At 57.7% G+C, this 27,889-nt stretch overlaps 1 protein-coding gene across 15 annotated transcripts; it reads left to right on the top strand.

Annotated features, from left to right (window-relative positions):
• Positions 1 to 100: 100 nt before the first annotated feature.
• Positions 101 to 27,879, top strand: PPP6R1 (protein phosphatase 6 regulatory subunit 1). Of its 15 annotated transcripts, none has more exons than XM_023650516.2 (24): positions 101 to 654; positions 9,953 to 10,185; positions 11,963 to 12,149; positions 12,234 to 12,371; positions 12,450 to 12,515; positions 13,810 to 13,922; positions 14,026 to 14,139; positions 14,608 to 14,770; positions 14,866 to 15,018; positions 15,164 to 15,298; positions 15,904 to 15,968; positions 16,095 to 16,210; positions 16,295 to 16,380; positions 16,584 to 16,673; positions 16,742 to 16,839; positions 20,074 to 20,131; positions 20,215 to 20,393; positions 25,438 to 25,571; positions 25,659 to 25,839; positions 25,931 to 26,001; positions 26,204 to 26,285; positions 26,700 to 26,801; positions 26,881 to 26,952; positions 27,043 to 27,879. In XM_023650516.2, the coding sequence occupies exons 2-24, from the start codon at positions 9,959 to 9,961 to the stop codon at positions 27,044 to 27,046; spliced, it is 2,634 nt and encodes an 877-aa protein (XP_023506284.1). In that variant the 5' UTR covers positions 101 to 654; positions 9,953 to 9,958; the 3' UTR covers positions 27,047 to 27,879. The 15 variants fall into 15 exon arrangements, with proteins under 15 accessions (XP_023506284.1, XP_070079471.1, XP_070079473.1 ...); XM_070223368.1 differs by having other exon boundaries at positions 548 to 727; XM_023650518.2 differs by lacking the exon at positions 101 to 654 and adding an exon at positions 1,604 to 4,301.
• Positions 27,880 to 27,889: the final 10 nt, after the last annotated feature.

Here is a 27,889-nt window from a genome sequence, read left to right as displayed (position 1 = left end):
CGCGCACTGCAGGATCCAGGCGCGCCGCCTCCGCGGACTTGCGCACCGAGACAGCGGCGGGAGGGCGGGGCCTCCTGCGTGCCCCTGCGCTAGGGGGATTGTGGGATAGTGGCGGACGGAGCCGGGCGTCGGAGGCCCTAAAGAGGACTGCAAAGCCCGGAGACCGCGCCGGTTTGGGGAAGGGGAGGTGGAGGAAGTGGGCCTCAGCTTCCGTCGGCCGCTGCTCAGCCCTGCGGCCTGTTCGGACTGAGAAGGAGGACATCTTCCCTGACCGGCGTTTGCTTTCCCGCGGGGCGCTGGGCTGGGCTGCGGTACCGGGGCGACTTCCCCGCTGAGGGCCTGCGTGGGCCTCACCACCCCACTAGCCTCTCCGGCCCCTGGTCGCGGCTGGCGTCCACCTCGCCGGCGGGCCGCGGACCCACCCTTGTCCCGACCGGCACCGACCCCCGAATCCTGGAACTCGGCACGCGAGGCCCCCCCGGAGCCCCGAGGGCGCGTGCGCGAGCCCCGGCCCGGCCGCCTGCGCGAGCTTCCGCCGCAGCCCCCCGCCCCCACATACCGGGCCCCGGAGCAGGGGCCGGAGCCGCCGGCGGCGGGGCGGGGGGGGCGCCCCGATGAGCCCGGAGTGCGAGGAGCCGCCGCCCCGCCGTGCAGGTGAGCGGGCCGCCGGGACTCTCCCGCAGTCCAGGCACCCCGAGTTCTCCTGCCCGTCCTGCGCCCCGCCCAGGTGCCCTGAATCTTCTCCGCCTTTCTCCTTTGGACCCTTCCCTCCTTCCTGGGGCCTCCCCTCCCGTCTCTTCCTCCTCCGCCCACAAACGTCTGCCCCCGGCCCCCCAAGTCTCTTAGTGTCTCCCTTCAGCCCCCCAAGTCTCCTAGTCTCCGCCCCTCAGCCCCCCAAGTCTCTTAGTGTCTCCCTTCAGCTCCCCAAGTCTCCTGGTCTCTTCGCCTCAGCCCCCCAAGTCTCCTTGTCTCTGCCCCTTGGCCCTCCGAGTCTCTTAGTCTCTGCCCTCAGCCCGTCAAGTCTCCTAGTCTCTGCCCTCCGCCCTCCAAGTCGCCTTGTCTCTGCCCCTCGGCCCCTCAAATCTCTTAGTCTCTACCCCTCTTTGTCTCAAGTCTCTGCCTCTAGGCCTCCATCCCCCAAGGCCACCTTCCCCAGTCTTCTCCCTTTGACTCCCCCACCTCCTCTTTCCTCCCTGGGACTCAGCCTCACTCATTCTTCCTCTGGCCACTCCCTCTCAGACACCCTCTTTTCCTCCTCAGCCCGTTCCCCTTGGACACCCCTTTCCCCCTCCTTCCCTGTCGCCTGCTGTCTGGACCCGGTCTTCTTGGGGACTCTCACCCTTGGTCGGGGCCACTGGAGAGGGGGCCTTCCCCTTCCCCCGACCGTGGCTCCCCCTCCCCGAGTCTCTGTTGCCTTGTGAGGGGGGAGCCAGCCCTCTGGAACAGCCACCTCTCAGTCCCACTCCTGTGAGATGAGCCTGCTGAGGGGAGGGCAGGGAGCCTGCTGCTGGGTATGCGCGAGGGGGGACTCGCCCCAGCCCTGCCCTGGGGAGACAGAGGGACAGTCACAATTACTGGTGTTATGATAGAGGTAACTCAGGGCGCTGCAGGAGGCCATAGCGGAGGGACTGGTGAGACTGGCTCAGCGGGTGGCTTTTTCTGTCTAGGAATGATGAGTAGGAGTTGACAGATGGAGAGTGGGAAGAAGGGCCTTCCGGGTGGAAGGAACAGCATGTGCAAATACGTGAAGGTGGGAACCCAGAAGTCTGTGCGCTGGCGTGCAGATGTGTTGGAAGGGAGTGGGGTGCTGTGCCTTGGTGGAGCTGCTTGTCCAGGCCCTTGGATGTCACCTTCTTTTGCACACCTGTACGTGTGTGCTGAGGATGCAGATGTTACCGTTAACACCAGCCTGAAAGGCAGGATGTTTCTGGAAAGGAAGATGTGTTGTCAGGTGTGGGACGGGGTTCAGAATTGTAAAGAAACTTCAGTGGGGTGTAAAGTGGCGCTGACATCAGTGCTCTGTTCAGAGGGTGGTTCTGGGGGTCCCGAGTGCTGTTTCCAGAAGCCTGTCGCGGAATGCAGGGCACAGGAAGTGCTCCAGGATCGGTACTTTTAGGATGATTATTTGGTTTGGGATTCTCTCCTGTAGTGGGTTCTCAACTGGGGGCGATTGTGTTTCCCAGGGCTCATGTGGCAATGGCGGGAGACATCTTTAGTTGTCACAGCTGGGAGGTGCTAGTGGCACATGGGGGACAGGGGCCGGGGATCCTGCCTAACATCCTACAGTGCGCAGAGGATCCCCGATCCCCGCCCGCAAATGTCAGTAGTACCGCCTGGAGAAGCCCTGCTCTCTGGCTTGGGTGTTAGGTGTAGTTTGGCTTATCTGCTCTCTTGCTACCTGTGAGTGGCTGTGCCTTCTGAGTCATTGTGTGTTTTGATTTACTTTTGTGTTTTTGTTGGGTTGTCTACTGTGTCTTTCCATTAGAGGAGAACTTGCTCATCCACCCCAAAAACTTTTTTTCAGGATCTATGGCCAAGTGACCTTAGCAGGTCACCTTCTCTTTCTGGACTTCAGTTTTCATTAATTCAACAAGTATCTCTAGCTGCGGGCCTGGCGTTATGCCAAGTCCTGGGAAATTGGCATCTTCAGTGGGGAGACAGGTGACTGAACAGGCAAATCCTGTCACAGAGTCCTCAGGTGCTGTCATAGGGTGACCGCGGAAGCCGTGGAAGCGTGCAGCAGGGCCCTAACGCAGTCAGGGGAGGCTGCCTGGAGGAAGTGGTGTCTGCACTGAAGCCTGAAGGACCCAGGAGGAGCTAGTCAGGCCCAGAGAGCTGGAGGGAAGGCAGAGGGAGCAGCTGAGCCAGGGCAGAGGCGAGGGTGCAGATGAGCAGTCAGGTGTGGCAGGAGTGTGAGCGCCATGCGGGTTGCAGCCAGAGATGAGGTGAGAGAGGCCTGGGAGCCTCAGAGAGGAGGAGAGGCCTTCCTGGCTCACGGTGCTCTCAGGCAGGCTCAGCAGCGGGGGCGGGGACGCGCCCTCCTTTCTGGCCCAACCACGGTTTTCCCAGCGAACACCGGCTGTACAGTAGCTGTGAGGTGTCTCGCGGGTGAGGAGACCGAGGCTCATGGGGTTAGGTTCCTGGTCGAAGGCCACAGAGTTAAGTTTGGGGAGGCAAGACTGGAACCCAGGCCCTTCCGACTTTGGATCCCCCTGTAACACTTGATCTGCCCCTCTCTGTTTTCCAAGGGCTATTTCAAAATCTATCTGTTGTTCTTTTCCTTTTTTCCTTCGAACCGGTGATGGATCCAGGAGAGGGTCCTGTGAGCTTTCGGGCCCCTCCTCAGTCCTTGGCCAGATATCCCCAGTCTCTTCTGTTTCCTAATTACTCCATCCCCTGGGGTTGGACCAGAGCTGCTACCTCCCCTGGGACAGTGTGATCTGGGGTCAGAGGGGGCTGTGCCTGGGGTATCCCCTAACCGGGGGCCCCCTCAGGCTTTCCCGAGCCATGGGAAAGTCCCAGCTCGTTGTCCTGTGTGGCCTTGGCTGGGTCCCTCTCCCTCTTCAGCCTCAGTGGCCTCTTCTCCTGACTGAGTTTCCCACTGCCTACCTTGCTTGGTTCTGCTTCTGTCACATAAACTGGGTCCTGCTCAGGTTATGGGGTTGAGTCGCCGTTACTGTTATCTGGTCCTTGGAATTGGAAGTCCCCCACCCCCTTTCCAGATTTGGCCAAGAGCTGACACTGGGTTGGCGAAAGTTAGAGACAGGGGGCCTTGCCGTTCCTCTGACCCACCAGGTCCTGCAAAGGGCTGGGGGCTGGCCTGCTGGTAGTGGGTTTTCTCCCCTCCTAGGGCTCACCTAGCCCGTGTCCCATTAGAGCTGCCTGTGGGCCTGTGATGGCTGAGGGTAGCAAGGGTCAGCAGGCCTGAGATGGCCTCTCTCAATGTCAGAGCCTCTTTTGAGCCTCAGGGCAGCTCAGGTGGCCGCCTCGGAGGCCCTCCCAGAGGCCTCTGCGCCCTTGACCTCTGCTTCCGGGTGCTCTGGGGCCAGGGTAGGCGAGGAAGGGGTGGCAGATAAAGGATTGGCCCACAGGCTCCCTAGCAGGCAGAGCTGTCTTTGGACAGACGGTGGCAGCAGCAGTAGCAACAGTGACAGTGGTGGTGGCCTGTGGGAGCTGCAGGGAGCCCAGACAGGGGCAGGGGCTGCCACGCTCCTGAGAGGGGCAGCTGATGTTCGAGGCCTGAGAACAACACAGCAAAGCAAGAAACCCGAAGCGATGGTGCAGAGCCGGTGGAGGGAGAGGTAGTTTTCGTTTTTAATGGCTTCCTTTCTCATTTACAGTTTCCCCTTCTTCCGTTTGCAGCCAGAGTCATGGTTTTCAAACCGTTGCTAAAAACCAGTGGTAGTCACTTCCGTTTTCTTGAAGTTTGCTAAAAGTTGCAAAGGGTGGGGGCAGTGGGGTGCGTGGTGCCTGCCAGAGTATTTGAATGACTTGACTCACTCCGGCAAGCAAACGGGGAGTCTTCTGTTTTTAGTGCTGTCCCCCCTGGGGTAGGGGCTGTTCCGTCCCTCCTGCTACAAGTGTCGAGGCTTCTGCGTGGCCTCAGGGACAGACAGGAAGGGCCAACACTTGCCAAGCCCCTGATGTGTCAGGACGACCTGCCTTAACGCGCTCCTTCTCACAACATAGCCCTTCCCAACGGACTGCACCCCCATTTCACAGATGAGGACGCTGGGCTCTGGGACGCCAAGTGCCAGGCCCAGATCACCCTGTTAGAGAGCGAAAATGAAAGCCACCTCTCCTGTCCAATTCCCGGGGCTTCCAGCAAGTTCCGTTAAGTGGGAGGATGGGGTTGATCATCAGGACTCGAGGCTGGAGTGAATTGAGAGTTTGTGGTGGGGGAAAGATTTTTTTCTCTCTTTTTCTCTTTTTGTCTTTTCTTTTCTCCAGTTTTCCTGTATCTGCATCTTCTTCTGTGTGGAGCTTGAGCTCTGACATTTGTAGGGTACCGACCAGCACTGGATTGCATCTGATCATTGCAGCCTCCTCTGATTTTTGGAGGACTGACTTGAGGTTCTCAGTGTTTAAGGGGCTGCCTGGGTTCTGAGACCCCTGGAGTCCACACCACGTGCTTCCCAGCACCCTCCTGTCTTGTTGTGGTGGCCCCCTCTGCTCCCCAGTTCTTTGGAAAGCTAGCTTTGGGAGGGAAGTCCAATCTGCTGTCTGAAGCAGGTGGGGAGGTTGTAGCAGGGGTAGGGGGGTGGGGGCCTTAGCCTGCATCCTCTAACCAGGTGCTTTGGAAGTGGGTGAGTGACCTCAGCTTTGAGAATTTCCGCCTCTAGTTGGGAGAACAGGGCAGGCAGAGTCCTGGTTCTGCCTCCTGCTGCCCGAGGCTCTGCTCCTGCTGGCCCCCTCTCCACTTCTATCAAATGGGAGTAATAACAGTGCTCACCTCCTTGTCTTGATGCGGAAACACGGTGCAGATGACACGGGTACACGGGGATGCTGGCTGGGCCAGTCCCTGCTGTGTCCCTTGCTGTGGACGGTCTACTGAGTTCAGGACGATGATAATGGGGGTGGGAGGGGACCTGTGCGTGCTCCCCAGGGCAGAGCCTTCACGTGCTTTGGCTGTGGGCCAGCTGGCGTCTCGTGAGCTCCGGTGACTTGGATGTAAGGCAGGGCCTGGGCCTGGCCCCTTCATGGCAGCTGTGGCGGCTTTGGTTTTGTTTGTTTTTGTTGAGGTATATTCATATGCCTCACAATTCATCCATCTAAAGCGCACAACTCAGTGGTTTCTGATAGATTCACAGAATTGTGCAACCGTCACCACAGTGGATTTTTTTAGTTGAGGGATAATTACAAATAAAACTGCATACAATTGATTTCAGAACTTTTTTGGGTTTTTTCGGAACATCTTTTTCCTAGAAGGAAGCCCTGTACCCGTTAGCACTCATTCCTCCCCTCAGCTCCTGAAAACCACTGATGTGCTTTCTGTCTCTATGGAGTTGCCTCTTGTGGACATTTCATGTGAAGGGAGTCATACATGTGGTCCTTGGTGACTGGCTTTGTTCTTTTGATTTAGGCGGCCTTTTGACCTCTCTGGTCTCCTTATCCCCAAGCGAAAGTCCCCCACGTAGAAAGAGGTGGTGCTCTCACCCTGTGGGGCTCTTTGCTTGCTTCTCACGGCCTGGGTGGCGGCCGCCCCTGGAGATGATCTGGTCCCAGGTCCACCCAGCTCAGGAAACCTGCCCCACCCCACCCTGCCATCAGTGCCTCAGGACTGGTGAGTCACCTTTGCCAAGCCTTCGTTTTCTCACCTGTGGCCTGGGCCCTGTCACACACCCGTCATCAAGTCAGGGAGGACATGTGGAAAAGTCCCCCGGGGAGGTCTAGGCTCTGGGCAAGAGTAGGAGTTGCCCATGTGCAGTGGGGAGCACTGTTTGATTTCCTTTTGAAGCAGTCGTCCTCACTCAACGTGGGACACTCTCTCAGCCCCTGGTGCAGCCCGCTCTCTTTCGTCCCCTCCTCGGCCTGCTCTGGTAGGTCCCCCCATCTTGTGATTGTGGTTTAGAGAGCCCCTAAGTATGGCTGGGGGGAAAAGGGGGCAGGATTCCCTTCACTGATGCCCTGACAGGTGTGTCAGCCTCCTGCCCCTGGGGGGATCTCAGGGAGGATGCAGTAGTTTGCAGATGGGGGTGTTTTTCAGCAAATATTTCCGAGCACGTAAATTTCTGAGTGTGTATCACATGCCAGATTCTGTGCTAGGTGCTGTCTCTGGGTGCTCACGGCAGCCTAGTGAGGAAGGTTCTGTCTGGGTTGTCCATCATCCAGTCAGGGCACGTGTGTCATTGTGTGTGACAGTGTAAGTGCCAGGCACGTCGGAATGCATGTCACAGAACCACTGTACTGAGGTTTGGCCAGGGGACTGCTTTGGCCCCTCTGGGGGGTGAACACTTGACAGGAGACCCAAAGGATGAGAAGGAGCCAGTTATGGGGACATCCTAGCAAGTGCTGAGGAGAACCCAGGCTGGTGCGTTCTGGAAACAGAAAGGTCAATGTGGCTGGAGCAGGCGAGGAACCGTGGTGTAAGAGAGGCCAGAGGAGCCAGCTCATGGGGGCTTGTCGGCCAGGGCGGGGTTTAGAGGTTTCTGAGAGCGGTGAGAAGCCAGTGGGGTCCCGAGCACAGACACGGTGTGATTTTCATTTCAGCAAGCTCTGTCTGCTGCCTGCAGAATGGGATGTAGAGAGGCGCAGGGGAGGCTGGGAGAGATGAGGGGCCTGGTCAGGGTGGTGGCTGTGCAGGTTGAGAGAAGGGGGGTTGGGTTTTAGTTATGCTTTTGTGGGAGGGTCTGCGGTGCCTGGATCTGGACAGGGAGGACTCGAGGAAGCCCCTGGATTTCTGGTGGCTCTCCCAGCAGCTGAGTGTCATACAGCTGGTGAGTGATGGGCGGGGTGTGCTGGCTCACCAAGCTGTGGAGGGCCTCGGCCCAGCTTCCTCCCAGAGTTCAAAGGTGTCTCCTGAGTAAGCACTGGACTTGAAGCTTAGTGTCCTGCCAAGCCTCCCTGGGGACCAGGAAGGAGCCAGCCTTCAGCTCCCTGGAAGTGTCAGCCAGCGAGAGCTGGGTCAGGGACAGCCGTAGCCAGGGCAGAGCCATTGCTGGTACAGACTCCGCCTGAGCCCACCCATTCGTTCTGTAGGGCTTTATTGGCGGGCTGAGCTTCAGAGAACAGGACAAGGCTCCTGCGCCCTGGGAGTTGATCTCCTGCGGGCTTGGGCACCAGCTCACAGCTCACCAGCCCCCAGCCCTAGGGTTGGGAAGTTACCTTGGTGCACGTCAGGTTCCTCACTTGTAAATTGGGGCCAGCAATGCCTGCCTTGGGGGAGTTGTTAGAGTGGGTTGCGATGATGGCCGTGTAGTCCTGAGGATGATGCTGGCGCCGCAGCCCACATGGTTTATCGACATCGTGTGTCTAGTATGTTGTCCAGGGATTGCCCAGCATTCATGGGACCAGGGAGGCCTAGACGTCCAGCACGGTGCTGAGGGCATCAGCCTCATGCAGGGACCTTCTCAGGAGGGTCTGCGGGCTGTGAAGGAGCTGCACCCCGAAATGGAAGCCCTGGGAACACGTGGGTCGGAGCTCGCTCCAGGAGAGAGTTGTGCTGAGGAAGGCAGCCTGGGCTCTGCCAGCACATGGAGGTTGGCCCAGGGGACAGGCAGTCGTGAGAGCCTGGGGCAGGCTTGGCAGGACTGCAGCAGCGCCCAGGGAGTGGGAGGTCCTGGGGGGAGGGTGGGGTCAGCCAGAGTCTGGTGCAGGGGGCACAAGGCCCTTAGGGTGTTGAACGTGGAGACCAGGGGAGCCATGGCAGGGTTTTGGCTGGAAGGGAACACGAGGCACTCCTGTTTGTGTTTTAGAAAAGCTGCCAGGGTCGGGGTGGGGTGCGTAGGAGGGCTAAGGGGGCGAGTCCTTGCATGCCGTGGTTTAGGAGCCCATGAGGCCTGTGCGAGTGGGGGCTCTTGAGGGCCCTCTCAGGGCCTGGTGTCTGCTGCCTTCCTTCACAGTCCTCTTTCCTCCTGGCTGTCCCTGCGCCCAGGGCTCTTCCTGTGTTCCACCTCCAGGCGTGGTTGGCCAGGGCTTAGGAACATGAGTCCCATCAGGATTGTTGTAGATTTGGAGCCATTTGTTCCCGTCAGGGCTGGAAGGTCACCCTGGGGGCAGGGAGGATGAGTGAGGAGCCGAGGGAGGCTCCTGTGGACGCTAGAGGCTGGAGGCTGGACGAAGAGCTGAGGTGCCCAGGAGGGGGCGTCCTGGCCTCTCCGTCTGACCTCAGTGGCCTCTGCCCCAGGTGGTCTTCAGGAGGCAGGAAACAAATGTGAGCTCCGGGCAGCGCCTGCGCCGTGCTAAGGAGCCCCCATCTTACCTGGGCATGGGCTGCCTGTCATGTGGTGGGGTGACAGGCCTTCAGAAGGGGGCTGTGAGTTAAGGGGCCGTGGATACAGTGCCTGGTACACACAGTGCACACATGGAGCCGGGATGAGTGGCTTTGGGAGCCTAGCGGTGAGCAGAGTGGGTCTGCAACTGGGTGGTCTGGACTGGAGTGGCTGAGAGCGTCCGTGTCTGGGAGCTCAGACCCGCTTGGCACCTCAAGAGCGCTCCACATGAGATGCTCCTAACGCCAGTTAGCTGCCTGTGCCAGGGTGGGATGAGCTGCAGTGGGGCATGCCAGGTCTTGAGCGCCAGCCGGGGCGCCATCCTCCTGGTGGTGGGAGCCGTCCCTGTCCTCCTCCCCACTGAAACAGTTACCCTGGCCTGGTTCCTTTGGGCCCCAGGCAGTGACTGTTCTGGGAGCCCCCCCTTTCCTCTTCCCTGTCCTGGGCGCTGGGTGGGGAGAGGGGGGTTGGGATGTGTTTGTGTGTGTGTATGTAGCATCCAGGCAACGGCCACAGCCTGGAGACGGTGCACACTTCCCTCTCTGCCCTGCTGCTGCCCCACGCCCTGTGTGTGGCAGGGTGATTGGATGGGCTGGATGGCAGTCGCACACTGGTGGTCATGGGGCGTTTGAATTTCTTCAGCAAATACAGATTGAAGCCAGTCCGATGGCAGGGGTTCCGGGATGAGCATAGCTCTGGCCCCACCCCTGGACGTCCCTGCCCATATGTGGGGACAGGACCATGGTCGCTCTGTGTACAGCCTCAGGGCTCTCTCTCCCAGGCCCTGTGTGTGGTCCACACCTGGGGGCCTTCACTGGCCCGGGGCTGAGGGGTGGGCAGGACAGTTGGCCTCAGGTGTGAAGTGACCCCTGAACCACAGGGCAGCCCTTGCAAGCTGTCAAGGTTGTTTGGGCCAGAGGCAGCTGGGAGATGGAGGAAGGAGGGAGGGCTGGAGAAGTCAGGGGCTGGTACTGTCCTGGTGGGCCCATCAGAGCCCAGTGGGTGACAGCCTCTGCCCGCAGGGCGCCATGTTTTGGAAGTTTGACCTGCACACGAGCTCGCATCTCGACACGCTACTGGAGCGGGAGGACCTGAGCCTGCCCGAGCTGCTGGATGAGGAGGACGTGCTGCAGGAGTGCAAGGTCGTCAACCGCAAGCTGCTGGACTTCCTGCTGCAGCCGCCGCACCTGCAGGCCATGGTGGCCTGGGTCACCCAGGAGCCACCAGCCAGTGGCGAGGAGCGGCTGCGCTACAAGTGAGTTCCCGTCCTGTTCTGTCCCCAGCACCGCCCTCCGAGTTGCCCCTGTGGTCACAGACAGCCGCCCCGACTTGCTGTTGATGTCACTGACTCCCGTGTGGGGACGAGGAAATCAGGGAGGGACAGCCCTCCAGATGCAGCTTCTTAGAAGTGTCTTTGTTATGAGGTTTCCAGACACACCCACGGGGAGGGACGGGTGGGATGGACCCGTGGGCCCTCACCGGCCTTCACGGGGGCAGTGCTCGGGCCGGCCCGTTTCCTCGGCCGCAACCCCACACCCCATTTTTCCTGGTATTTTTCTTCAATTGCATTTTTGCCGATATGACCGTAGAGTCACATGCAGTTGTAAGAGAGAATACAGAGTTCTCTGTATACTCTGCCTGGTTTCCCCCAGTGGTGACATTTTGTAAAATATAGTATATATGGTGTCAGAACCAGGACAATGTTGGTTATCCTCTGGGATGCCCGCAGGCCCTGGTGTGGTTTAAAGCAAATCTCCTAATTCCAGACAGCGTCTCTTTACCGGTGATCCTCTTGTTAACTTTCCTTTCTGGAGCATGAGCGGCAGGAGCGCTTCACCCCCAGGTCCCCTGTGCCCAGCACGGGCCAGTGCAGAGGGTGTGGCAATGGGCAGAGTGGGCCTGGGCCGTAGGTGGCCACGTGCTCTCCTCTGCGCTCTCTCCCACCCGCCCTCCTTTGCCCTCTGCCCCTAGTCACTCTGCGGGTGCTCAGGGCCCTCGGGTGTTGGGGAGGGTGGGTGCACTCCAGGTGCTGGTGGTGGCGTGAGGCAGGATGAGGCTGGCAGGGCCCTTTTGGGGGGGCTTGATTGGAATCGTCTCCATAACTGGGGGCTTTTGTCTGCCCTGGTGTCCAGTGCCCTTCTCAGCACAATCCGTCACAGACATGGACTCCCTTCCTGACCCCATTCTCCAGTGCTGCCCTCTGCCCAGCCTGCTGTGCTGTGCATGGTGTGCACACAGTCCTTACCACACTCTGCGTCTCTGTCCCCAGAGGCCTCGAGCCAGACGGAGCATGGGTTTGTCCTTTGTAAAGGTGTGTGCCAGCTGTTCAGTGCAGGCCTGGCACACAGTGGGCACCTCTGGCAGGGCCAGCAGAGTGTCCCTGGTGTCCCTCTGATGTCGGTCTGTCCATCAGATACCCGCCCCCATGTGTCCTCTGCCTATTTTGCTCTGACCTCTGTCCCCCATCCACCTTCACTCGAGCATGTCCAGTGGCCCCGTGCACTGGGCTCACAGGAGCAGGGAGACGCTGAGGGAGCCTCCATTTTGACATCTGCCTCCTGCAGCCCATGGGGTCCCTGCCCTGCCCCAAGGAACCCACTTACAAGGGAAGGAGGCACACTTGGGGGCCCCTGCAGTGTACAGGGCAGGCCTGCAGTGAGTTGTGGTCCCCCGGGGCCCTGGGTGGCACACTGGGCAGAGTGGCCCTCATGCTGTGGGTTGTCGGGCACCATGTGAGTGTGTGGAGGAGGGAGAGGGTGAGGTTGGATTTTAGAAAGGTCACGGGGCGGGAGGGCACGGGGAGCACACCAGGATGGGCTAGAGGGTCGGAGGTGGAGCTGGGGAGTTGGAGGGAAGGGTGTTGTTGAAGGAGGTCGGGTTCGGGTTCAGGAGGTTGCCTTAGTGACAGTGGGGAGCCATGGATGGGTTCTGACAGGGAGGAGCGGTGAGGAAGGCCCCTCTGGCCTCCGTCCAGGCAGGCCCTTCCCAGCCTCTGCCCTTCTTCTCTGGATGTGACGGCCCTCCCCTGACAGGTACCCCAGCGTGGCCTGTGAGATCCTGACCTCTGACGTGCCCCAGATCAACGACGCATTGGGCGCGGACGAGTCCCTCCTGAACCGGCTCTACGGCTTTCTGCAGAGCAGCGGCAGCCTCAACCCGCTGCTGGCCAGCTTCTTCAGCAAGGTCATGGGCATCCTCATCAACCGCAAGACGGACCAGGTGCCTGCAGTCCCATGCACCCCAGGTGGGAGGATGCGGGCCAGGTCCTGCGGCCTGACGTGCCCCGTTCCCCGTGTCCCCCAGCTTGTGTCCTTCCTGCGGAAGAAGGACGACTTCGTGGACCTGCTGCTGCAGCACATCGGCACCTCGGCCATCATGGACCTCCTGCTGCGTCTCCTCACCTGTGTGGAGCGGCCACAGCTGAGGCAGGAAGTTGTCACTGTAAGCTGGGGCGAGGTGGGGAGGGGAGGGGCTGAGGAGACGGGGTCAGTGAGTGGAGCCCTGCCTTCTCACCCCCAGTGGCTCAATGAGGAGAAGATTGTCCAGCGGCTCATCGAGCAGATCCACCCCTCGAAAGATGACAATGTGAGTGTGGCCCTGCCTGCCGCTGTGTGCGTGCCCTGCCAGTCACCCACGGACAGCACGCCTGCTAAGAATAGAAAAGGGGTTTTACACACATGGAACGTTTCTCATGAACCAAGAAGCTGGCCCTTCATCCCTCTGGTGTCACGGCTCTGATGAGGGTCCTCTGACTCCAGGCTCTGTCCCTGGCCCGCTCCCTGCCACCTTTCCGTCCACTTCTGACTCTGTGGCCTGGCGACTCTTCCTGTGTCTTGTGCATAGACAAGCCCGCTTGTCCTTCAGAGAACCCACCCAGAGGCCCGGATCCTCACTGACCTCTCGGGGGGTCACGCCTTGTCTGTTTTTCTGGCCCACTGGCTTGCAGAGCGCTGGGAGGTCCATAGGCGCAGGTAGTCAGCACCTGGCACCCAAGCAGTGCCGTCCCAGGAGAGTGATGACTGTCTAGGCCTCTGGCAGAGGGACGAGGGGTGGGTGCTGTGAGCCAGGTGGCAGGGCTCCCGTGATGGGCTCTGAAGTGCAGCCCATGGCCTGGCTGGCTCTGAGGTCTGCGCAGGTCCAGGGTCTGCGTGGGTCCGGGGTCTGTGTGGGTGGGCCCTGGCAGCTGTGTGTTGGGTTAGACTTCTCTCTTTATTTTGGTAACAGCTTTAATTGAGAGATAAATTACTACCGTTCAGCTCATCCATTTAAAATACAGGATTTGGTGGCTTTTAGTATATTTACAGAGTTGTGCAGCCATCACCATGTCCATTTTAGGTTGTTTCTCACCACTCCGGAAAGGAAACTCTGTGCCCATTCGCCGTCCCTCCCCGTTCCCCTCGTGGTCCCCCAGCCCCGGCAGCCACCTCTCTGCTTTCCGTCTCCGGGTTTGCCTCTTCTGGACAGCTTGTATAAACGGAGTCACAATACATGGTTTCCCATGCCTGGCTTTTGTCTTAGCGCCAGGTTTTCTGTGTTCAGCCATGTTGTAGCACGTTATTAGTGCTTTTCCCCTTTGTAAGGCTGGAGGACGTTCACCAGTTCGTGGATGTCTGGGTTGTTCCCCCCTTCGGCTGCTGTGAGCGATGCAGGGTTTGCCTGGCATGTCTCCTTTTCCGAGAAGCCTTCCATGGTTTCCCTTTCTGCCCACTGTCTCTCCCCTCTCAGTGTTCGGTGCCTGGTGCTCCCTCCCTTGGCACTTGTGTCCCTGTCTCTGTTCCATCCTCTGTCCCTAAGGGCTGGGACCGGGTGGTCATCTCATGAGGTTCCCAACAGCAGAACCAGGCCGGGCCAGGGTCCTCAGCTCTCTCTACTTCTCCAGCAACATTCCAATGCGTCCCAGTCCCTGTGCGACATCATCCGCCTGAGCCGGGAGCAGATGATCCAGGTCCAGGACAGCCCGGAGCCCGACCAGCTATTGGCCACCCTGGAGAAGTGGGTTTGCAGGGTGGTGCCCAGGCCCAGGGAGGGGAGCCATCCTTTGGGGGGCCCTGGGTCCTGAGCCCCCCACTCTGACCCCCTGCTGGACCTTCTCCAGGCAGGAGACGATTGAGCAGCTCTTGAGCAACATGTTGGAGGGGGAGCAGAGCCAGTCTGTCATTGTCAGCGGGATCCAGGTGCTGCTGACCCTGCTGGAGCCCAGAAGGCCGAGGTGAGGGGGTGTGGCCTATCTGGGCAGCTCTGTGACCCCTCAGATCCCTGCCCTTCCATTCAGGGAGTGAAAGCTGTTGAGACAGAGCCACCATGAGTGGTGTCTCCTTCATGATGGTCTTACGGTCCTTGGAGAGGAGTCCTCCCATTCCTGTCTGATAGCCGAGGAAGCAGGCTGTGTGGACAGCCTGTAGCTTCGAGCCAGCTGTCAGAATCCGAGACCCTTTGGGCAGGCCTCCCTACAAGGCAGTGGGGACTTCTACCCCAGGGTCCCAGGTGCCCACCCACACCTGGGCGCCTCTTCCGTCACTGCCCTGTGTGTCCCAACTGGAAGGGCTCCCGAGGGTGCAGCTTCTTACTCCCTTCCACATGTCCTCCACATGCACACGTGCATGCACAGGCACACACACGCATGCGCACAGGCTGTCTGGGCAGCTCACTCTGCCCTTCATGCTCTTCTCTGTGGCAGGTCTGAGTCTGTGACCGTGAACAACTTCTTTAGCAGCGTGGATGGACAGCTGGAGCTCCTGGCCCAGGTGACCCTGGACAGCTCCGTGTCCAGTGTGGGTACCCTGCACGCCCTACGCCCACGGCTCAGCTGCTTCCACCAGCTCCTGCTCGAGCCACCCGAGGTGGGCTGCGTGGGCTGGGGAGCCAGGGGGTGGGGAGCAGCCCTGCAGTCCTGGGCAACGCCGGGCTGGGAACTGAGCCTCCCCTACTCCCGCAGTTGGAGCCGCTGCGTACGACGTGGGGCAGCCTGGCCCCGCCGCTGGGAAACATGCGCCTGCATGTGGTCAAGCTGCTGGCCAGCGCCCTGAGCGCCAACGATGCAGCCCTGACCCAGGAGCTCCTGGCACTGGATGTGCCCAACACCATGCTGGTGCGGGGGACGGGGAGGGTGTATGGGTGGATGGGGGGGATGGCTGAAGGGCGAGGTTGGGGATGGGCTGGGGACCGGGGAGGGATGGAGGCGGCTGTGGCCCGGGGCGGGGAACCGGGCCTCTCATTGCAGCTGTGCCCTCCAGGACCTCTTCTTCCACTACGTGTTCAACAATTTCCTGCATGCCCAAGTGGAGGTGTGTGTGAGCGCCATGCTGAGCTCCAGGCCCCCTTCCGACAGCAGCCCCGAGACGCCTGCCTCCAACCCTGTCGTGAAACACGTGAGCTGGGGCTCCCCCTCGGTCCTTCTGGGTGAGCTCTGCCGCAGGCCTGACCCTCACCTGTCACACAGTCATTCCTTCTGGACAATTCATAGGCTGGGGGCTTGTCCTTGTTCTTGGGGTGTGTCTGGGAGAAACAGAGGGTGTCTTGTGGGGAATTAGGTGGACACAGTGACCTGAGAAAGCAGTGAGTGTCCTGGGGGACGGAGGGGAGGCCTCTCCCGGGGTGACGGCTGCCGTGGTGGGTGGGGTGCCTCCCTGGACGTAGCCTGGCACTCGGAGGAGCTGTCCAGTGGAGGTGTTGGATTTGGATGAGCGGGAGTGGGAAGCAGTGGAGTGACTTAGGGGTTTGTTGACTGGACTGAGCGGGAATATGGGCAGAGGACGTTTCTGGGTGAGCAGAGGGGGCTGTGCAGGGAAGGAGGGGCAGTGCATGTGCGTGGGAGTGTGTGCAAGGGCGCGACACACGCTCCTCACAGAAAGACCAGAGGCTTGGGTGCCTGGCCAGGGTGGTGGGGCCCAGCCTCTGTCCCTGCCTTCTCTGCGGAGGCGGCTGAGGCTGCAGGCGCTGCCCCCGCCCACGTCGGCCCTCCCTGCTCTCGCAGCTGCTGCAGCAGTGCCGCCTGGTGGAGCGCATCCTGACCTCCTGGGAGGAGAACGAGCGTGTGCAGTGAGCATCCGCTGGCCTTCCTGCCCCAGGGGAGGGCAGGCGGGGGAGGACCTGGCAGTGGGGAGGACGGGCAGGGTCATGGGGCACATGCAGCCTTGTCCAGCTGTGGCCTCCATGTTTACCCAGGTCCGGAGGGGGCCCACGGAAAGGCTACATGGGCCACCTGACAAGGGTGGCCAACGCCCTGGTACAGAACGTGGAGAAGGGACCCAACGCCGAGCAGTTGGGGCAGCTGCTGAAGGGTGAGGGCCAGGGCTCGCCCCCAGGGTGGAGTGGGTAGGGGCCGAGGGGGCGCCTCATGTGCTCGTCTCCTCCCCTGTGAGCAGAGCTGCCAGGCGAGCAGCAGGAGCAGTGGGAGGCGTTCGTGTCGGGACCCCTGGCGGAGACCAACAAGAAGAACATGGTGGACCTGGTGAGGGCCTGCTGTGCCCGGCGCACTCCCAGCCCATCTCTGCTGCTGGGCCTGCCTCTAGCACGTTCCCACTTCGTCCCTCTTCTGGTTCTCTCCCTCCTCATCCAGTCTCAGCCTCCCTCTCCCCACAGCCCCATCCTTGCCCTAGTCCTCCTCTGGGGGGCTCCACAGGCCCTGACACCCCGCCTGCCTGCACACCCCAGGTGAACACCCACCACCTGCACTCCTCCAGCGATGACGAGGATGACCGGCTCAAGGAGTTCAATTTCCCTGAGGAGGCTGTGCTGCAGCAGGTGCGGGGCTGGTGGGCTGGTGGGGGGGTCTGGCCCTGCCCAGCCCCTGACTGCTGCCCCCTCTGCAGGCCTTCATGGATTTCCAGATGCAACGTATGACCTCAGCCTTCATTGACCACTTCGGCTTCAACGACGAGGAGTTTGGGGAGCAGGAGGAAAGTGTGAAGTGAGTGTGCCCCTCTGTGTGGGATCAGCTGCAGGCAGGGGCGCTGGGAGGGGACCTGAGACAGCAGATCAGAAAGCAGGTGCTCACCTGCTGTGTGACTTCTTCCACCATCCTTTCCTGTCCCCACTGTCCACCTGCTGCCCATGCAGCCCAATGCCTAGGGTTTGTCCTACCCCAGCCTCCATCAGGCTCAGCCTGGAGGGTGGCCAGCCTCAGACCCCTCTTGGGGTTCCTCCTTGGGGGCCTAGTGGGAAGTGTGTGGGGGCTCTGGGACTCAGGCACCGGCTGTGTGCAGAGCTGGGCCATGTGGGGTGCGACCACTCCTCCACCCCCTCCAAAGGCCTTGGGGTGACAGGAGAGATTTTTTTTCGCTGACCAGTTTTGCTTATTCGTATTTGTTGCACAACAACATTTTAACATCGATCATCTCTGATGTCGTGGTCATGAACTTCTCTGTCTTCTGAATTTTCTGCCGCAGCTGCCTCTTATTTTTACAGTCAGAGTAAAAAATTAAAACTTTCTAGCATTTTGTAAATTGCCTGAGCAATCTTACGACAGCAGCAGGTAGGGAGTGAAGGCCAGGGCAGGTGCCCGGGTGAGTCTGGAGGAGAGACTGGGTCAGGCCGGGAGCTGAGCAGCCGGCTGTGGCCCCTTCACCACCCACCTGACCAGGGGCCTTGGACTGGAGCCTGGTTCTGCCGCTGCCCACCACTGGCCCAGGGCAGGTCGCTTGTGCAGGCCTGGGTCTCCTTGTGTACACTGCGGGGCTGAGGGGCCCTGTGAGGCCCTGAGTGAAGCGTTTGGTGAATACTGCCTTGTGCCGTCTGGGCAGAAGAGGTGACTTTTGAAGAACAAATCCGCGTTGCCCTAGGAGAAGTGGAACAGCTACCAGAGAGCATGACATGGAGGTGTCCCTGGGCCAGAAGTTGGGGCAAGCAGATGAGAAAGGCCCAATTAGCCCCTAGGGGCTGGCAGGGGGTAGCCAGTGGGTGGGGGCAGGGAAAGGAAGGAGGGACCTCGGCCACGCGCGTGTTGTTGAGGGACGGCTGAGCTGGGGTGCCTGCCCGCGTCCAAGTCCTCCCCGCAGTGCACCGGATGCCCCTTGGGTGTTACCCTGTTACGTGCTCTGCCCACCCCTCTGCGCAGGGCTTGGGAGCCCCTTTACCGCCAGGGAGCCTGAAGCGCAGAGCTCTCACTTTTCCTAGGACAGTGGCTCGTCATCCTCGTGTGCTGTAGTGTGAGGGTTGGCTGTGGCCTGTCCTGCCCACAGCCCAACAGAGGTCACCTTAGATGCAGACGTGAGATCTGTGTTTGCTGCCACTCTGCCCAGCACGGCGCGCAGCACTAGGAGGCCTCGGCAGCGCTGTCACTGATTCGAAGGCCTGAGAACCCCAGAGGAGACGCTGACCTAAGCCGGGACCCAGCCCTGTCCTGGCCGGGAGAAGGACCGACTGCTCCGTAAATGACGTTGGGACGATGGGCTGCCCTTTGACAGTGACTTCGGCTGTCAAGATCAATTGCAGTGGGATTAAAAACTTTAAATGTAAAACACACCTAAAGCCGCAAAGCATTCTAGAATGGAAAATGGATGAACGTTTCTGTAACCTCAGGGACGAAGATGCTGCGCTGCAGGGCTCCGGTTGCTGGAGTTGCCTGCCCCACCTGCTCCAGCTGTGCAGCGCATGGGCCTCCCGCCCTGTTCTCGGTTTCTGTCTGTTTCGAGGAAATGAGGATGCCCGGGCTGGTTGTGAGAACGACGTGTGTGAGGACGTCTGTCACGTGCTTGGTGCTGTGTCTGGCGCTGAGGCGGCACTCAGGACTCGTTAACGTGCAGTTGTCTGCTGGTCTTCGGGGCCAAGTATTTCCTGAGTTGGAGAGACAGATGACAACCTGGGTGGGGAGTATACCGAACGTGTGGGACGGAGCCGGGACCTGCGTGGAGACGGGAAGGGCTCTTTCCTCGGAACAGGAGAAAGGGCGTGAGGGACGCAAACGAAACAAGTAGGAGGCCGTCGAAAAGTTGCAGGTTCTGTCGGCAGGAGTATAAATTGTCAAATCCTGTTCAGCAGTTGGTGTCGGTGTTTAAAACGCGTGGATTTAATTTATTAGTTCAGAACTTGCCTTTCTCTGAGGCTTTCTGAAAGAGAGAGAATTGAGCAGAGCTGGCTGTAGGCCGATGTTTAGGTCGTTTTGTTGTTGATGGGAAGGTTGGAGGTAGGGCTGTGTTCCCGGTGTGTTGGTTCCTGCCGCTGTTCTCCTGGGATAATCAGGCCCCGGCTGGTTTCTGCCCTCGGGGGTCAGGGTGCCCAGGCAGGAGCATTTTGTTTCAGCTCCAAAGGTGATTCTTTGGCCATGGTTTAAGAATCCCAGCCCCAGACTGAGCGTCTTGGGGCCGGGGGCGTGCTTCGTGTGGCGAGGCTCGGCGCTGGGCCGCGTAGGTTTCTGCTGAATCGGTGAGCAGTGTCTGGGCGCTTTGCTCCTGCCGGTCAGTCCACTCACCTGCTCTGCATGTCCTCGTTAGAAAAGACGACAGCTGCCCTGATTCGGGTCGGTGGAAAGGTCTCCTTTACACTCTGCTTTCTTTGGGGTTTACTTCAATTGCCTGTGGCTCTTGGTGTAGCGAGAGGCCTAGCTGGTGCGGGACAGGATAAGTGCTTGGTAAGCGGGCGTTCCCTTCTCCTCCTGCGCTGCGGCTGTGTGCGAGACAGTCGCCGTGAACACTGAACCATCGCTCCTGGGAAAGTGTGGGCCTGTATATAAACACCTCAACCACATCACAATCTTAGATCCTGAAAACAACTTGTCCAGGTAGGTTCTATTTCCTTTGTTTTACGACATAGGAAACAAGGTTCACAAGTGTTCAGTGACCTGCTTGGGCCACCCCACTAGCACGTGCCTGAGTTCGGATTCAAACCCTGTCCAGCCAGAGCCGTGGGTCCCCTTGGGCGTCCCTGTGCAGGAGGCGGGTGTGTCCGTGTTGGACCTCAGCTGGGAATGTGCACGTCCAGCGACTAATTTTTCACTGCTCTGCAGACATCCATAAATGACCAGAATGCACTGCGAGTCTTGATTTGGGGTTCCAGATCAATTTCAGCAAGTGGGTGATTTTGCAGATACGGAACCTGCGAACAGGGTGGAAGTTGAGTGAATGAAGGAGCAGCAGGAGGCAGCCTCCTCTCATGCCGTACCCACCCGTGTGCCTCCCCTCTGATTGCTCCCGTGCTTCCCTCCTAGTGCGCCTTTTGACAAGACGGCCAATATCACCTTCTCCCTCAATGCTGACGACGAGAACGTGAGTGCTGCCCTGTCCTCTGGTGGTGGCGTGGGGCTGCGGGCAGCGCAGCCCACCCACCCTCCTGCCCCTGCGCCCCACAGCCCAACGCCAACCTGCTCGAGATATGCTACAAGGACCGGATCCAGCAGTTTGATGACGATGAGGAGGAGGAGGATGAGGAAGAGGGTCAGGGCTCCGGGGACTCCGATGGGGAGGACGGCGCCTGGCAGGGCAGCCAGCTGACCCGGGGGTCCCGCCTGGGCCAGTCCCCAGGCGTGCGGTGAGTCCCCCTCACGTCTGCCCAGCACGGTCGGGCTGCAGGGCCCACATGAGAAGGTTTTCACACTGGGACTCAATGAGAAGAGTAAGGAGAGTGTAGTGTGTGTAATACTGGGGCCTTCAGTTTTGAGTGATAAAAACCTGGTTCAGATGAGTTCAACTACAAAAAGAATGGGACAATAGCTTTTGTGTGACTGGAAAAACAGGCATGTCCTTCAGGTACAGCTTGGTTCAGGAGCATCTAGAACCAGTATCTCCCCTCTACCCCTCGACTCTGCTCTCCCTTCTGGCAGCTTTCTTGCAGGTGTTCCTGAAAAAGCTGTGAGATGGTCCCATCAGCTTTCTCCCCTGATGCCAGAAAGATGAGCAGTGATGGTTGGCCCTCCCTCACAGGCCAAATGGGAGGGTCAGCAAGCTGTGACCAGCTCTTTGTACAAACGTTAACATTATTTTTCTCTAGTACTGGCTGGTCGCAGAATCACTGACTAAGTGGATTTGTCCTCGTAGATTTGCCAGCATGAACACCAACTCCGGGCTTGTAATTCTGAGCCGTGCTGTGGGGGCTTGTGATTTGAGGATTGGAGTGTTTTAACTTTCCTTTTTAAAAAATTATTGTATTGAGGTCGTATTGGTTTATAACATTGTGTTCTTTCGGGTGTACATTATTATATGTCAGTTTCTGTATAGACTGCATCATGCTCACCACCAGTAGTCACCACACATATGTGCCCCTCTACCCCTTTCACATACCCCGCAACCCCCTTCCCCTCTGGTTCTGTTCTGTTTATCCATGTGTTTGTTTATCTTCCACATATGAGTGAAATCTTGTGCTTTTTTTTTTTTTTTTGCTTTTTCTCCCCAAATCCCCCCTGGTACATAGTTGTATATTTTAGTTGTGGGTCCTTCTAGTTGTGGCATGTGGGACGCTGCCTCAGCATGGCCTGATGAGCGATGCCGTGTTCAGGATCCAAACCTGCAAAACCCTGGGCCAGCGAAGCGGAGCGCGTGAACTTAACCACTCGGCTAAGGGGCCGGTCCCCACATATGGCACTTGTCTTTCTCTGCCTGGCTTATTTCACTTAACATAATACCCTGGATGTCCATCCATGCTGTTGCAAATGGGACGATTTTGTCTTTTTTATGACTGAGTAGTATTCCGTTGTATATATATATACCACATCTCTATCCATTCATCAGTTGATGGGCACTTAGGTTGCTTTCACATCTTGGCTATTGTGACCAATGCTGCAGTGAACACAGGGGTGCATAAATCTTTTTGTGTTGTTGATTTCAAGTTCTTTGGATAGATACCCAGTAGTGGGATAGCTGGATCGTATGGTATTTCTACTTTTAATTTTTTGAGAAATCTCCATATTGTTTTCCATAGTGGCTGCACCAGTTTGCATTCCCATAAGTAATGTAAGAAGGTTCCCTTTTGTCCACATCCTCTCCAACGTTTGTTGTTTTTCTCTTGGTAATTATAGCCATTCTGACTGGTGTAAGGTGATGGCTCATTGTAGTTTTGATTTGCATTTCCCTAATGATTAGTGATGTTGAGCATCTTTTCATGTGCCTGTTGGTCATCGTATATCTTCTTTGGAAAAATGTCTCTTCAAATCCTCTGCCCATTTTTTGATTGGGTTGTTTTTTTGTTACTGAGTTGTATGAGGTCTTCATATATTTTAGAAATTAACCCCTTGTCAGATATGTGATTTGCAATATTTTCTCCCAGTTGGTGGGTTGTCTTTCCATTTTGTTCAGTTTCCTTTGCCTTGCAGAGGTTTTTAGTCTGATATACTCCCATTTGTTTATTTTTTTCTTTTGTTTCCTTTGCATGAGTAGACATGGTATTCAAAAAGACGCTGCTAAGACTTTAGCACCATCGGACTATATTGCCTGTATTTTCTAATAGGAGTTTTATGTTTTCAGGTCTTACATTCAGGTCTTTAATCCATTTTGAGTTGATTTTTGTGCGTGGTGTAAGACAGTGGTCTACTTTCATTCTTTTGCATGTGCCTGTCCAGTTTTCCCAACACCATTTATTGAAGAGACTTTCCTTTCTCCATTGTATGTTCTTGGCTCCTTTGTCAAAGATTAACTGTCCATAGATCTGTGGTTTTATAGTTCTTTTTTGTTTTGTTTTGTTTAAGAGTATGCTTTTTTTGGTGAGGAAGATTGGCAGATTGTCCCTGAGCTAATATCTATTGCCAATCTTCCTCTTCCTTTTTTTTCTCCCCAAAGCCCTAGTACATAGTTGTATATCCTAGTTGTAAGTCATTCTAGTTCTTCTGTGTGGGATGTCACCACAGCACAGCTTGATGAGCAATGTGTAGGTCTGTACCCAGGATCTGAACTGGCGAACCCCAGGCGGCAGACGCACAGCATGCAAACTTAACCACTCGGCCATGGGGCTGGCCCCGGATGTGTGGATTTATTTTTGGGCTTTCAGTTCTGTTCCATTGATCTGTATGTCTCTTTATGTGCTAGCACCATGCTGTTTTGGTTACTATAGCTTTGTAGCACATTTTGAATTCAGGGATTGTGATGCCTCCAGCTTTGTTCTTTTTTCTCAGGATTGCTTTGGCTATTTGGGGTCTTTTGTTGTTCCATATAAATTTTAGGATTCTCTGTTCTACTTCCATGAAGCATGTCATTGGGATTGGGATTGCTTTGAATCTGTAGACTGCTTTAGGTAATATGGACTTTTAACTTTGTTTATTCTTCCAATCCATGTGCATGGAATATCTTTCCATTTCTTTATGTTGTCTTCAGTTTCTTTCAGTAATGTCTTACAGTTTTCAGTGTATGCGTCTTTTACCTCCTTGGTTAAGTTTATTCCTAGATATTTTATTCTTTCTGTTGCGATTGTAAATGGGATTGTATTCTTGACTTCTTTTTCTGCTAGTTGGTTATTAGTGTATAGAAATGCAACTGATTTTTGTAGGTTGATTTTATACCCTGCAACTTTGCTGTAGTTGTTGATTAATTCCAGTAGTTTTTTTGGTGGATTCTTTAGAGTTTTCTGTGTATGGAATCGTGTCCGCAAATGGTGAGAACAGAATGTTTTAACTTTTTAATTGAAGTCTAACAAGCATACAGGCAAGTACATGAGTCCTAAGTGAATGGCCACATGCACACCCCTTTACCAGCACCCAGGTGAGGGAGTGGACCCCTGTGCCCCTTGCCGGCTGCTGTCCGCCCTCCCGAGGGTGATGCTGTCCTGACACCTTACCATAGGTCAATTTTGCTGCGTCCACTCGTGAGGTCCGTCCCTCTGGTAGGTACCATCCACTGGGTGTGCCGTTATGTGACCAGCCAAGTTGATTTTCACTACTGTGCCTCATTACCAAATCCAAATCCAGGGTGAATCCCAGATGTACCCCTGCATTTCCTTCTAAGAGTTTCTGAGCTGATTTTTTGTCTATGGCATGAGGGGGTCCAGCCTCATCGTTTTGCATGTGGGATGCTGTTGTTGTGGCATGACTTGTTGGAGAGACTGCCCTTTCCCCACTGAATGGTCTCGGCACCTTCATGAAAAATCATTTCGCTGTGTGTGAGCGTTTTTCTCTGGTTTCTCCCTCCTGGTCCAATGGTCTGTATGTCTGTCTTGATGCCAGGACCAACCTCTCTTGATTACTGTTGTGTTGTAGTAAGGTTTGAAATCGGGAAGTGTGAGTCCTCTAACTTTGTTTTTTGTTTCGAGATTGTGTTGACTCTTCGGGGTTCCTTGAGATTCCGTGTGAATTTTAGGATCAGCTTGTCAGTTTCAACAGAGAAGCCTGCTGGGATTCTGAGAGGGATTGCCTTGGATCCGTCGGTCGGTTTCAGGAGTGTTGCCATTTTAACAGTCTTGGGTCTCTCAGTCCATGAACGTGGGATGTCTTTCCACTTATTTAGGTCTTTTTTACTTTGAACAGTGTTTTGTAATTTTCAGAGTATATGTTTTACGCTTTTTTTGTTAAATTTATTTCTAAGTATTTTATTCTTTTTGATGCAATTGTAAGTGGAATTGTTTTCTCAAAATCATTTTGAGATTGTCACAAATGTATAAAAACACAGTAGATTTTGTGCATTGATCTTGTATCCGGTACCCTTGCAGAACTCACTGGTTCCAACAGTTTTAGTGTATTCCTTAGAATTTTCCAGATAGAAAATCATGCCGTCTACAATTAGAGTTTTACTCCTTTCTCCACTTCACTTCCCCTTCTGTTGCCTCATTGTCCTCCAGTACAGCCTGGACCAGGGGTGGCGAGGGTGGCCCTCTTGCCATGTTCTTGGTCTCAGGGAGCATTTGGTCTCCACCTTCAAGGGTGGTGTCGGTTGTGGGTTTGGGAGGTGCCCTTTGCAGGTTCAGGAAGCTCCCTTCTCTTCCCTGTTTGCTGGTGTCTTAGTTTCTTTTTAACTGTACGCAGGTGTATTCCTTTCTGGTTGGAGTAGTCAGTGACTGTCATGGAGTGGTCAGTGGCATGCTTTGCGCATTGTAGAAACCGCATGGTTTGCTTAGCTGTTTCCCACTTGGCGGACGCGTGGCCAGTCGGACTTTCTCCCTGGTCCCAAGGTGCCTCTTAGTCGCGTTCAGCCAGCATTTTTTGCAGCAGCTCTGCATGTCAGGCTGTGCTCTCAGCCGAGGATGTGGTGGTGACACACGTCCACTCGTTTGTAGTTGGAGGGAGAATATCAGGTCAGCGCCCCGTGAGAGGTCGGACCAGGTGGTGGGAGGGTCCGTTCCCAGCATGGATCCTGCCGTGGGGCCTTTCCCGCCCTTAATGTGGGAGTTGTGCTGCTCTCCACATGGGCACTCGTGCTTCTTGCCCACCTTCCCATTGTGGGATGCAGGGCTCTCTCAAGGCTTCTTGGCACACCCCAGGCCAGGGTGGCCCCTGACCTGCCCTCCCTCGGCTTCCCCGTTGCCCCATCTCCTCCATCCCTTTTGTCACTGTCTGTTCCTTCCTTCACGGAATGAACTGGGTCAGTCTCGGGGGTTGGAGGGTGGAGATGGGCCTCTCTGTTCTAGCACCGCAGCTGATGGGTGGTCTCTGGGGCAGGAGTGGAGGCAGCACAGACAGCGAGGAGGAGGAGGACGAGGACGAGGAGGAGGACGAGGAGGATGGCGACGGCCGGGCAGCCCGCAGAGGGGCTGGGCCCCCCTCTTACCCCAGTCCTGGCCCTCAGCCTCCGGGTGGGTGAATGTGTGGGCTGGGGTGGGGTGTGGTCGGGCATTCGAGGGTCTGCCTGTTGTGCTCACCCTGCCCCCACCCCATCCCAGGTCCCAGCTGGACAGCTGGCTTTGACCCAGTGCTTACGGATGCCCTAACTGGCCCCCGAGACTCCGGGGAGGAGGAACCTCGCTCTGGGTCCCCAGTCCCACAGGGGCCCCTCAGCGTGCCCTGGGACCTCCCCACCCAGAGCCCAGCTGGCCCTGTGGCCTGTGATGCCTTGCAGCTCAGGTGAGGCCGGGAGGCAGTTGCTGGGTCCTGGTGCCCTTAGGCTCGAGTGCTGACCCAGTCACCCCCATGGGCTGCTTCTTTCCCCTCCCAGGTCTCAGGACCCTGCACCCCCCTCAGCACCTCAGGAAGCCACAGTTGGCGGCAAAGTAGCGGAGCCCTCGGGTGAGCCCTTGCCCTCCGTGCCCTGCCTACCTCCCACCTCCCCTGTGATCCCCACCCACCTTGCCCCACTCGCTATACCCTGTGGCCCTTCCCCTGCTCCCCTCCCCTTGCCTCCCCGGTCTTGCCCATACCCCATCAGAGGAGCAAGGCAGTGCAGAACCCCCTGAGTCTCTAGCCTCCGGGCCTCTCTCCTCCTGCACAGCCCCCTGCCAGGCCTTGGTCAGCGTTGGGGACCTCCAGACCACCCTCAGAGGGACATGCTCCACCCCCAGCTCCTTGGACAGGTGACCCACTGGGGCCAGCTGCTGGCTGAGAGGGGAGGCGGGTAGAGCCTGACCCTGGGCCATCCCTGCCCTGGAGCTGCTCTGAAGGGCCCTTGCCAGACACCCCCAGGTCTGTGCCACTGCCTTGAGGCCTCGTGGCAGCTGAGGGTGGTACCTGTGCCCACATGTGGCCGCAAGAGAGGGATCCTGGAGCCTGGAGGCCCTCAGCTCAGCCCTAGGGGCTGGAAGGCTTGCAGAAGGGGACAGGGGAGTGTGCACAGCCCGTGTGGAGCGGCTCCTGCACCGCAGCTCCCAGGGCTCTTTGGGCAGGAGGGACTCGCCGGGCCGCCCACTGCTTCCCGCTGACCAGTGCATGGGCTGAGGGTGGGAGCACCCAGCAGGGCGTCCGTGACACAACCCCACTGACCCCTACAGTGCAACCAGAGACCCTGCTACCTCTGTCCCAGCCCCTGGGGCCCACCAGACCACGGAGGGGAAGAAGAGCCCAGAGCCCTCGGGGCTTCCCCGAAACCAGAGGTGAGCAATGGGTGGCCTTGCGGGCAGCAGGCGTTTCGTGGGGGAGGTCCTGACCTCTCCGTGTCCCTCTCCCTGACAGTGCCCAGGCCCTCGAGCCGCCTCTGATGCCCAACGGCTCTGCCCCGGGAGGGCCAGTGTGCCCGGGCTCCCAGTGAGTGGCTGGGGCAGGGTGGACTGGGGGCTGTGGGCAGGGGTGGGGGTGGGGGCGTGGCTCCTCACGTGGGTCTCTCTCGGTTCCCAGGTAACTGCCTGGTCCCAGTGGTGGCGGCCAAATCCTTCATACTCCAAGTGGACCTGCCCAGGCGGGGGCAGGGCAGGTCCCCTGACGGCCCTGTTGCCCCATCACCCCACCCCGTCCCCGCTCTCTCTGGACTCCCAGGAGGCTGGTGCAGGGAGATAGGCCCTACCCCCCATCTGCACTGAGAAAAGAAATTATGGAGTCTTGTCTCCCAGAATAAAGATATAGAGTTGAATACAGAGAAAGGAGAGAGAGCGAACGAGCGAGAGAGACCTATATTATATATTATATATATATATGTATTGAGGGAGGAGAGAGTGGGCGGGAGGAGAGCCGGAAGGAAGCCAGGCCGAGGGGTGAGGGGGGACCTTCTCCCTGTCCCAGTGGGCCCGCGCCTCCCCTCACCTCCCGCCACGCCCCCCTCTCCGGTGCAGACGGCCTTTCAGCTCAGGTCACCTCCGGAGGGCCCTAGTGCAGGCTGTGCCTTTGCCCACCCCCTGGCCCTGGACCCTGCACTTTCGCCGGGCTGGGAGCTAAAGGACCCTCCGCCTGGCCCGGCTGGCTCTGTGGGGCCTGGGGTCCCGGTCCCAGGGGGCCGCCTTGGTGACATTCCCACGGGGCCCTGATGCACTCGCCGAGACCCCCGCACCTCCCATGGACCCCAGGGCGGGGGTCCGGCTGGGGTCCCCCTCCCACGCCCAAGGGCCTGGGGTCCAGCCCAGCTGCCAAGTGACCTTGTCCCAGCTCCCTCTCCCCAAGCCGGCGTGAGTGTGCGTGTGTTCGTGCTGAGCTTCTATTTCATATTGCAAATATAAATAAATAAAGGAAGACAGTTTAAGACTCCTGCCAC

The sequence above is a fragment of the Equus caballus genome, chromosome 10, assembly GCF_041296265.1.
Source record: "Equus caballus isolate H_3958 breed thoroughbred chromosome 10, TB-T2T, whole genome shotgun sequence".
In the NCBI taxonomy this organism is placed as follows: domain Eukaryota; kingdom Metazoa; phylum Chordata; class Mammalia; order Perissodactyla; family Equidae; genus Equus; species Equus caballus.
Note: the sequence above shows the minus strand (reverse complement) of the source record. Positions and strands in the feature narration are given on the sequence as shown.

What these genes read in the sequence shown, in the direction of transcription:
- PPP6R1 (XM_023650514.2), top strand. Translation starts at nt 9,672, where the DNA reads ATGGTCGCTCTGTGTACAGCCTCAGGGCTCTCTCTCCCAGGCCCTGTG. An exon ending in CTATTGGCCACCCTGGAGAA is followed by an intron (nt 13,923 to 14,025) that starts GTGGGTTTGCAG and finishes GACCTTCTCCAG; the next exon opens with GCAGGAGACGATTGAGCAGC. An exon ending in ACCCCCAGCTCCTTGGACAG is followed by an intron (nt 26,286 to 26,699) that starts GTGACCCACTGG and finishes TGACCCCTACAG; the next exon opens with TGCAACCAGAGACCCTGCTA.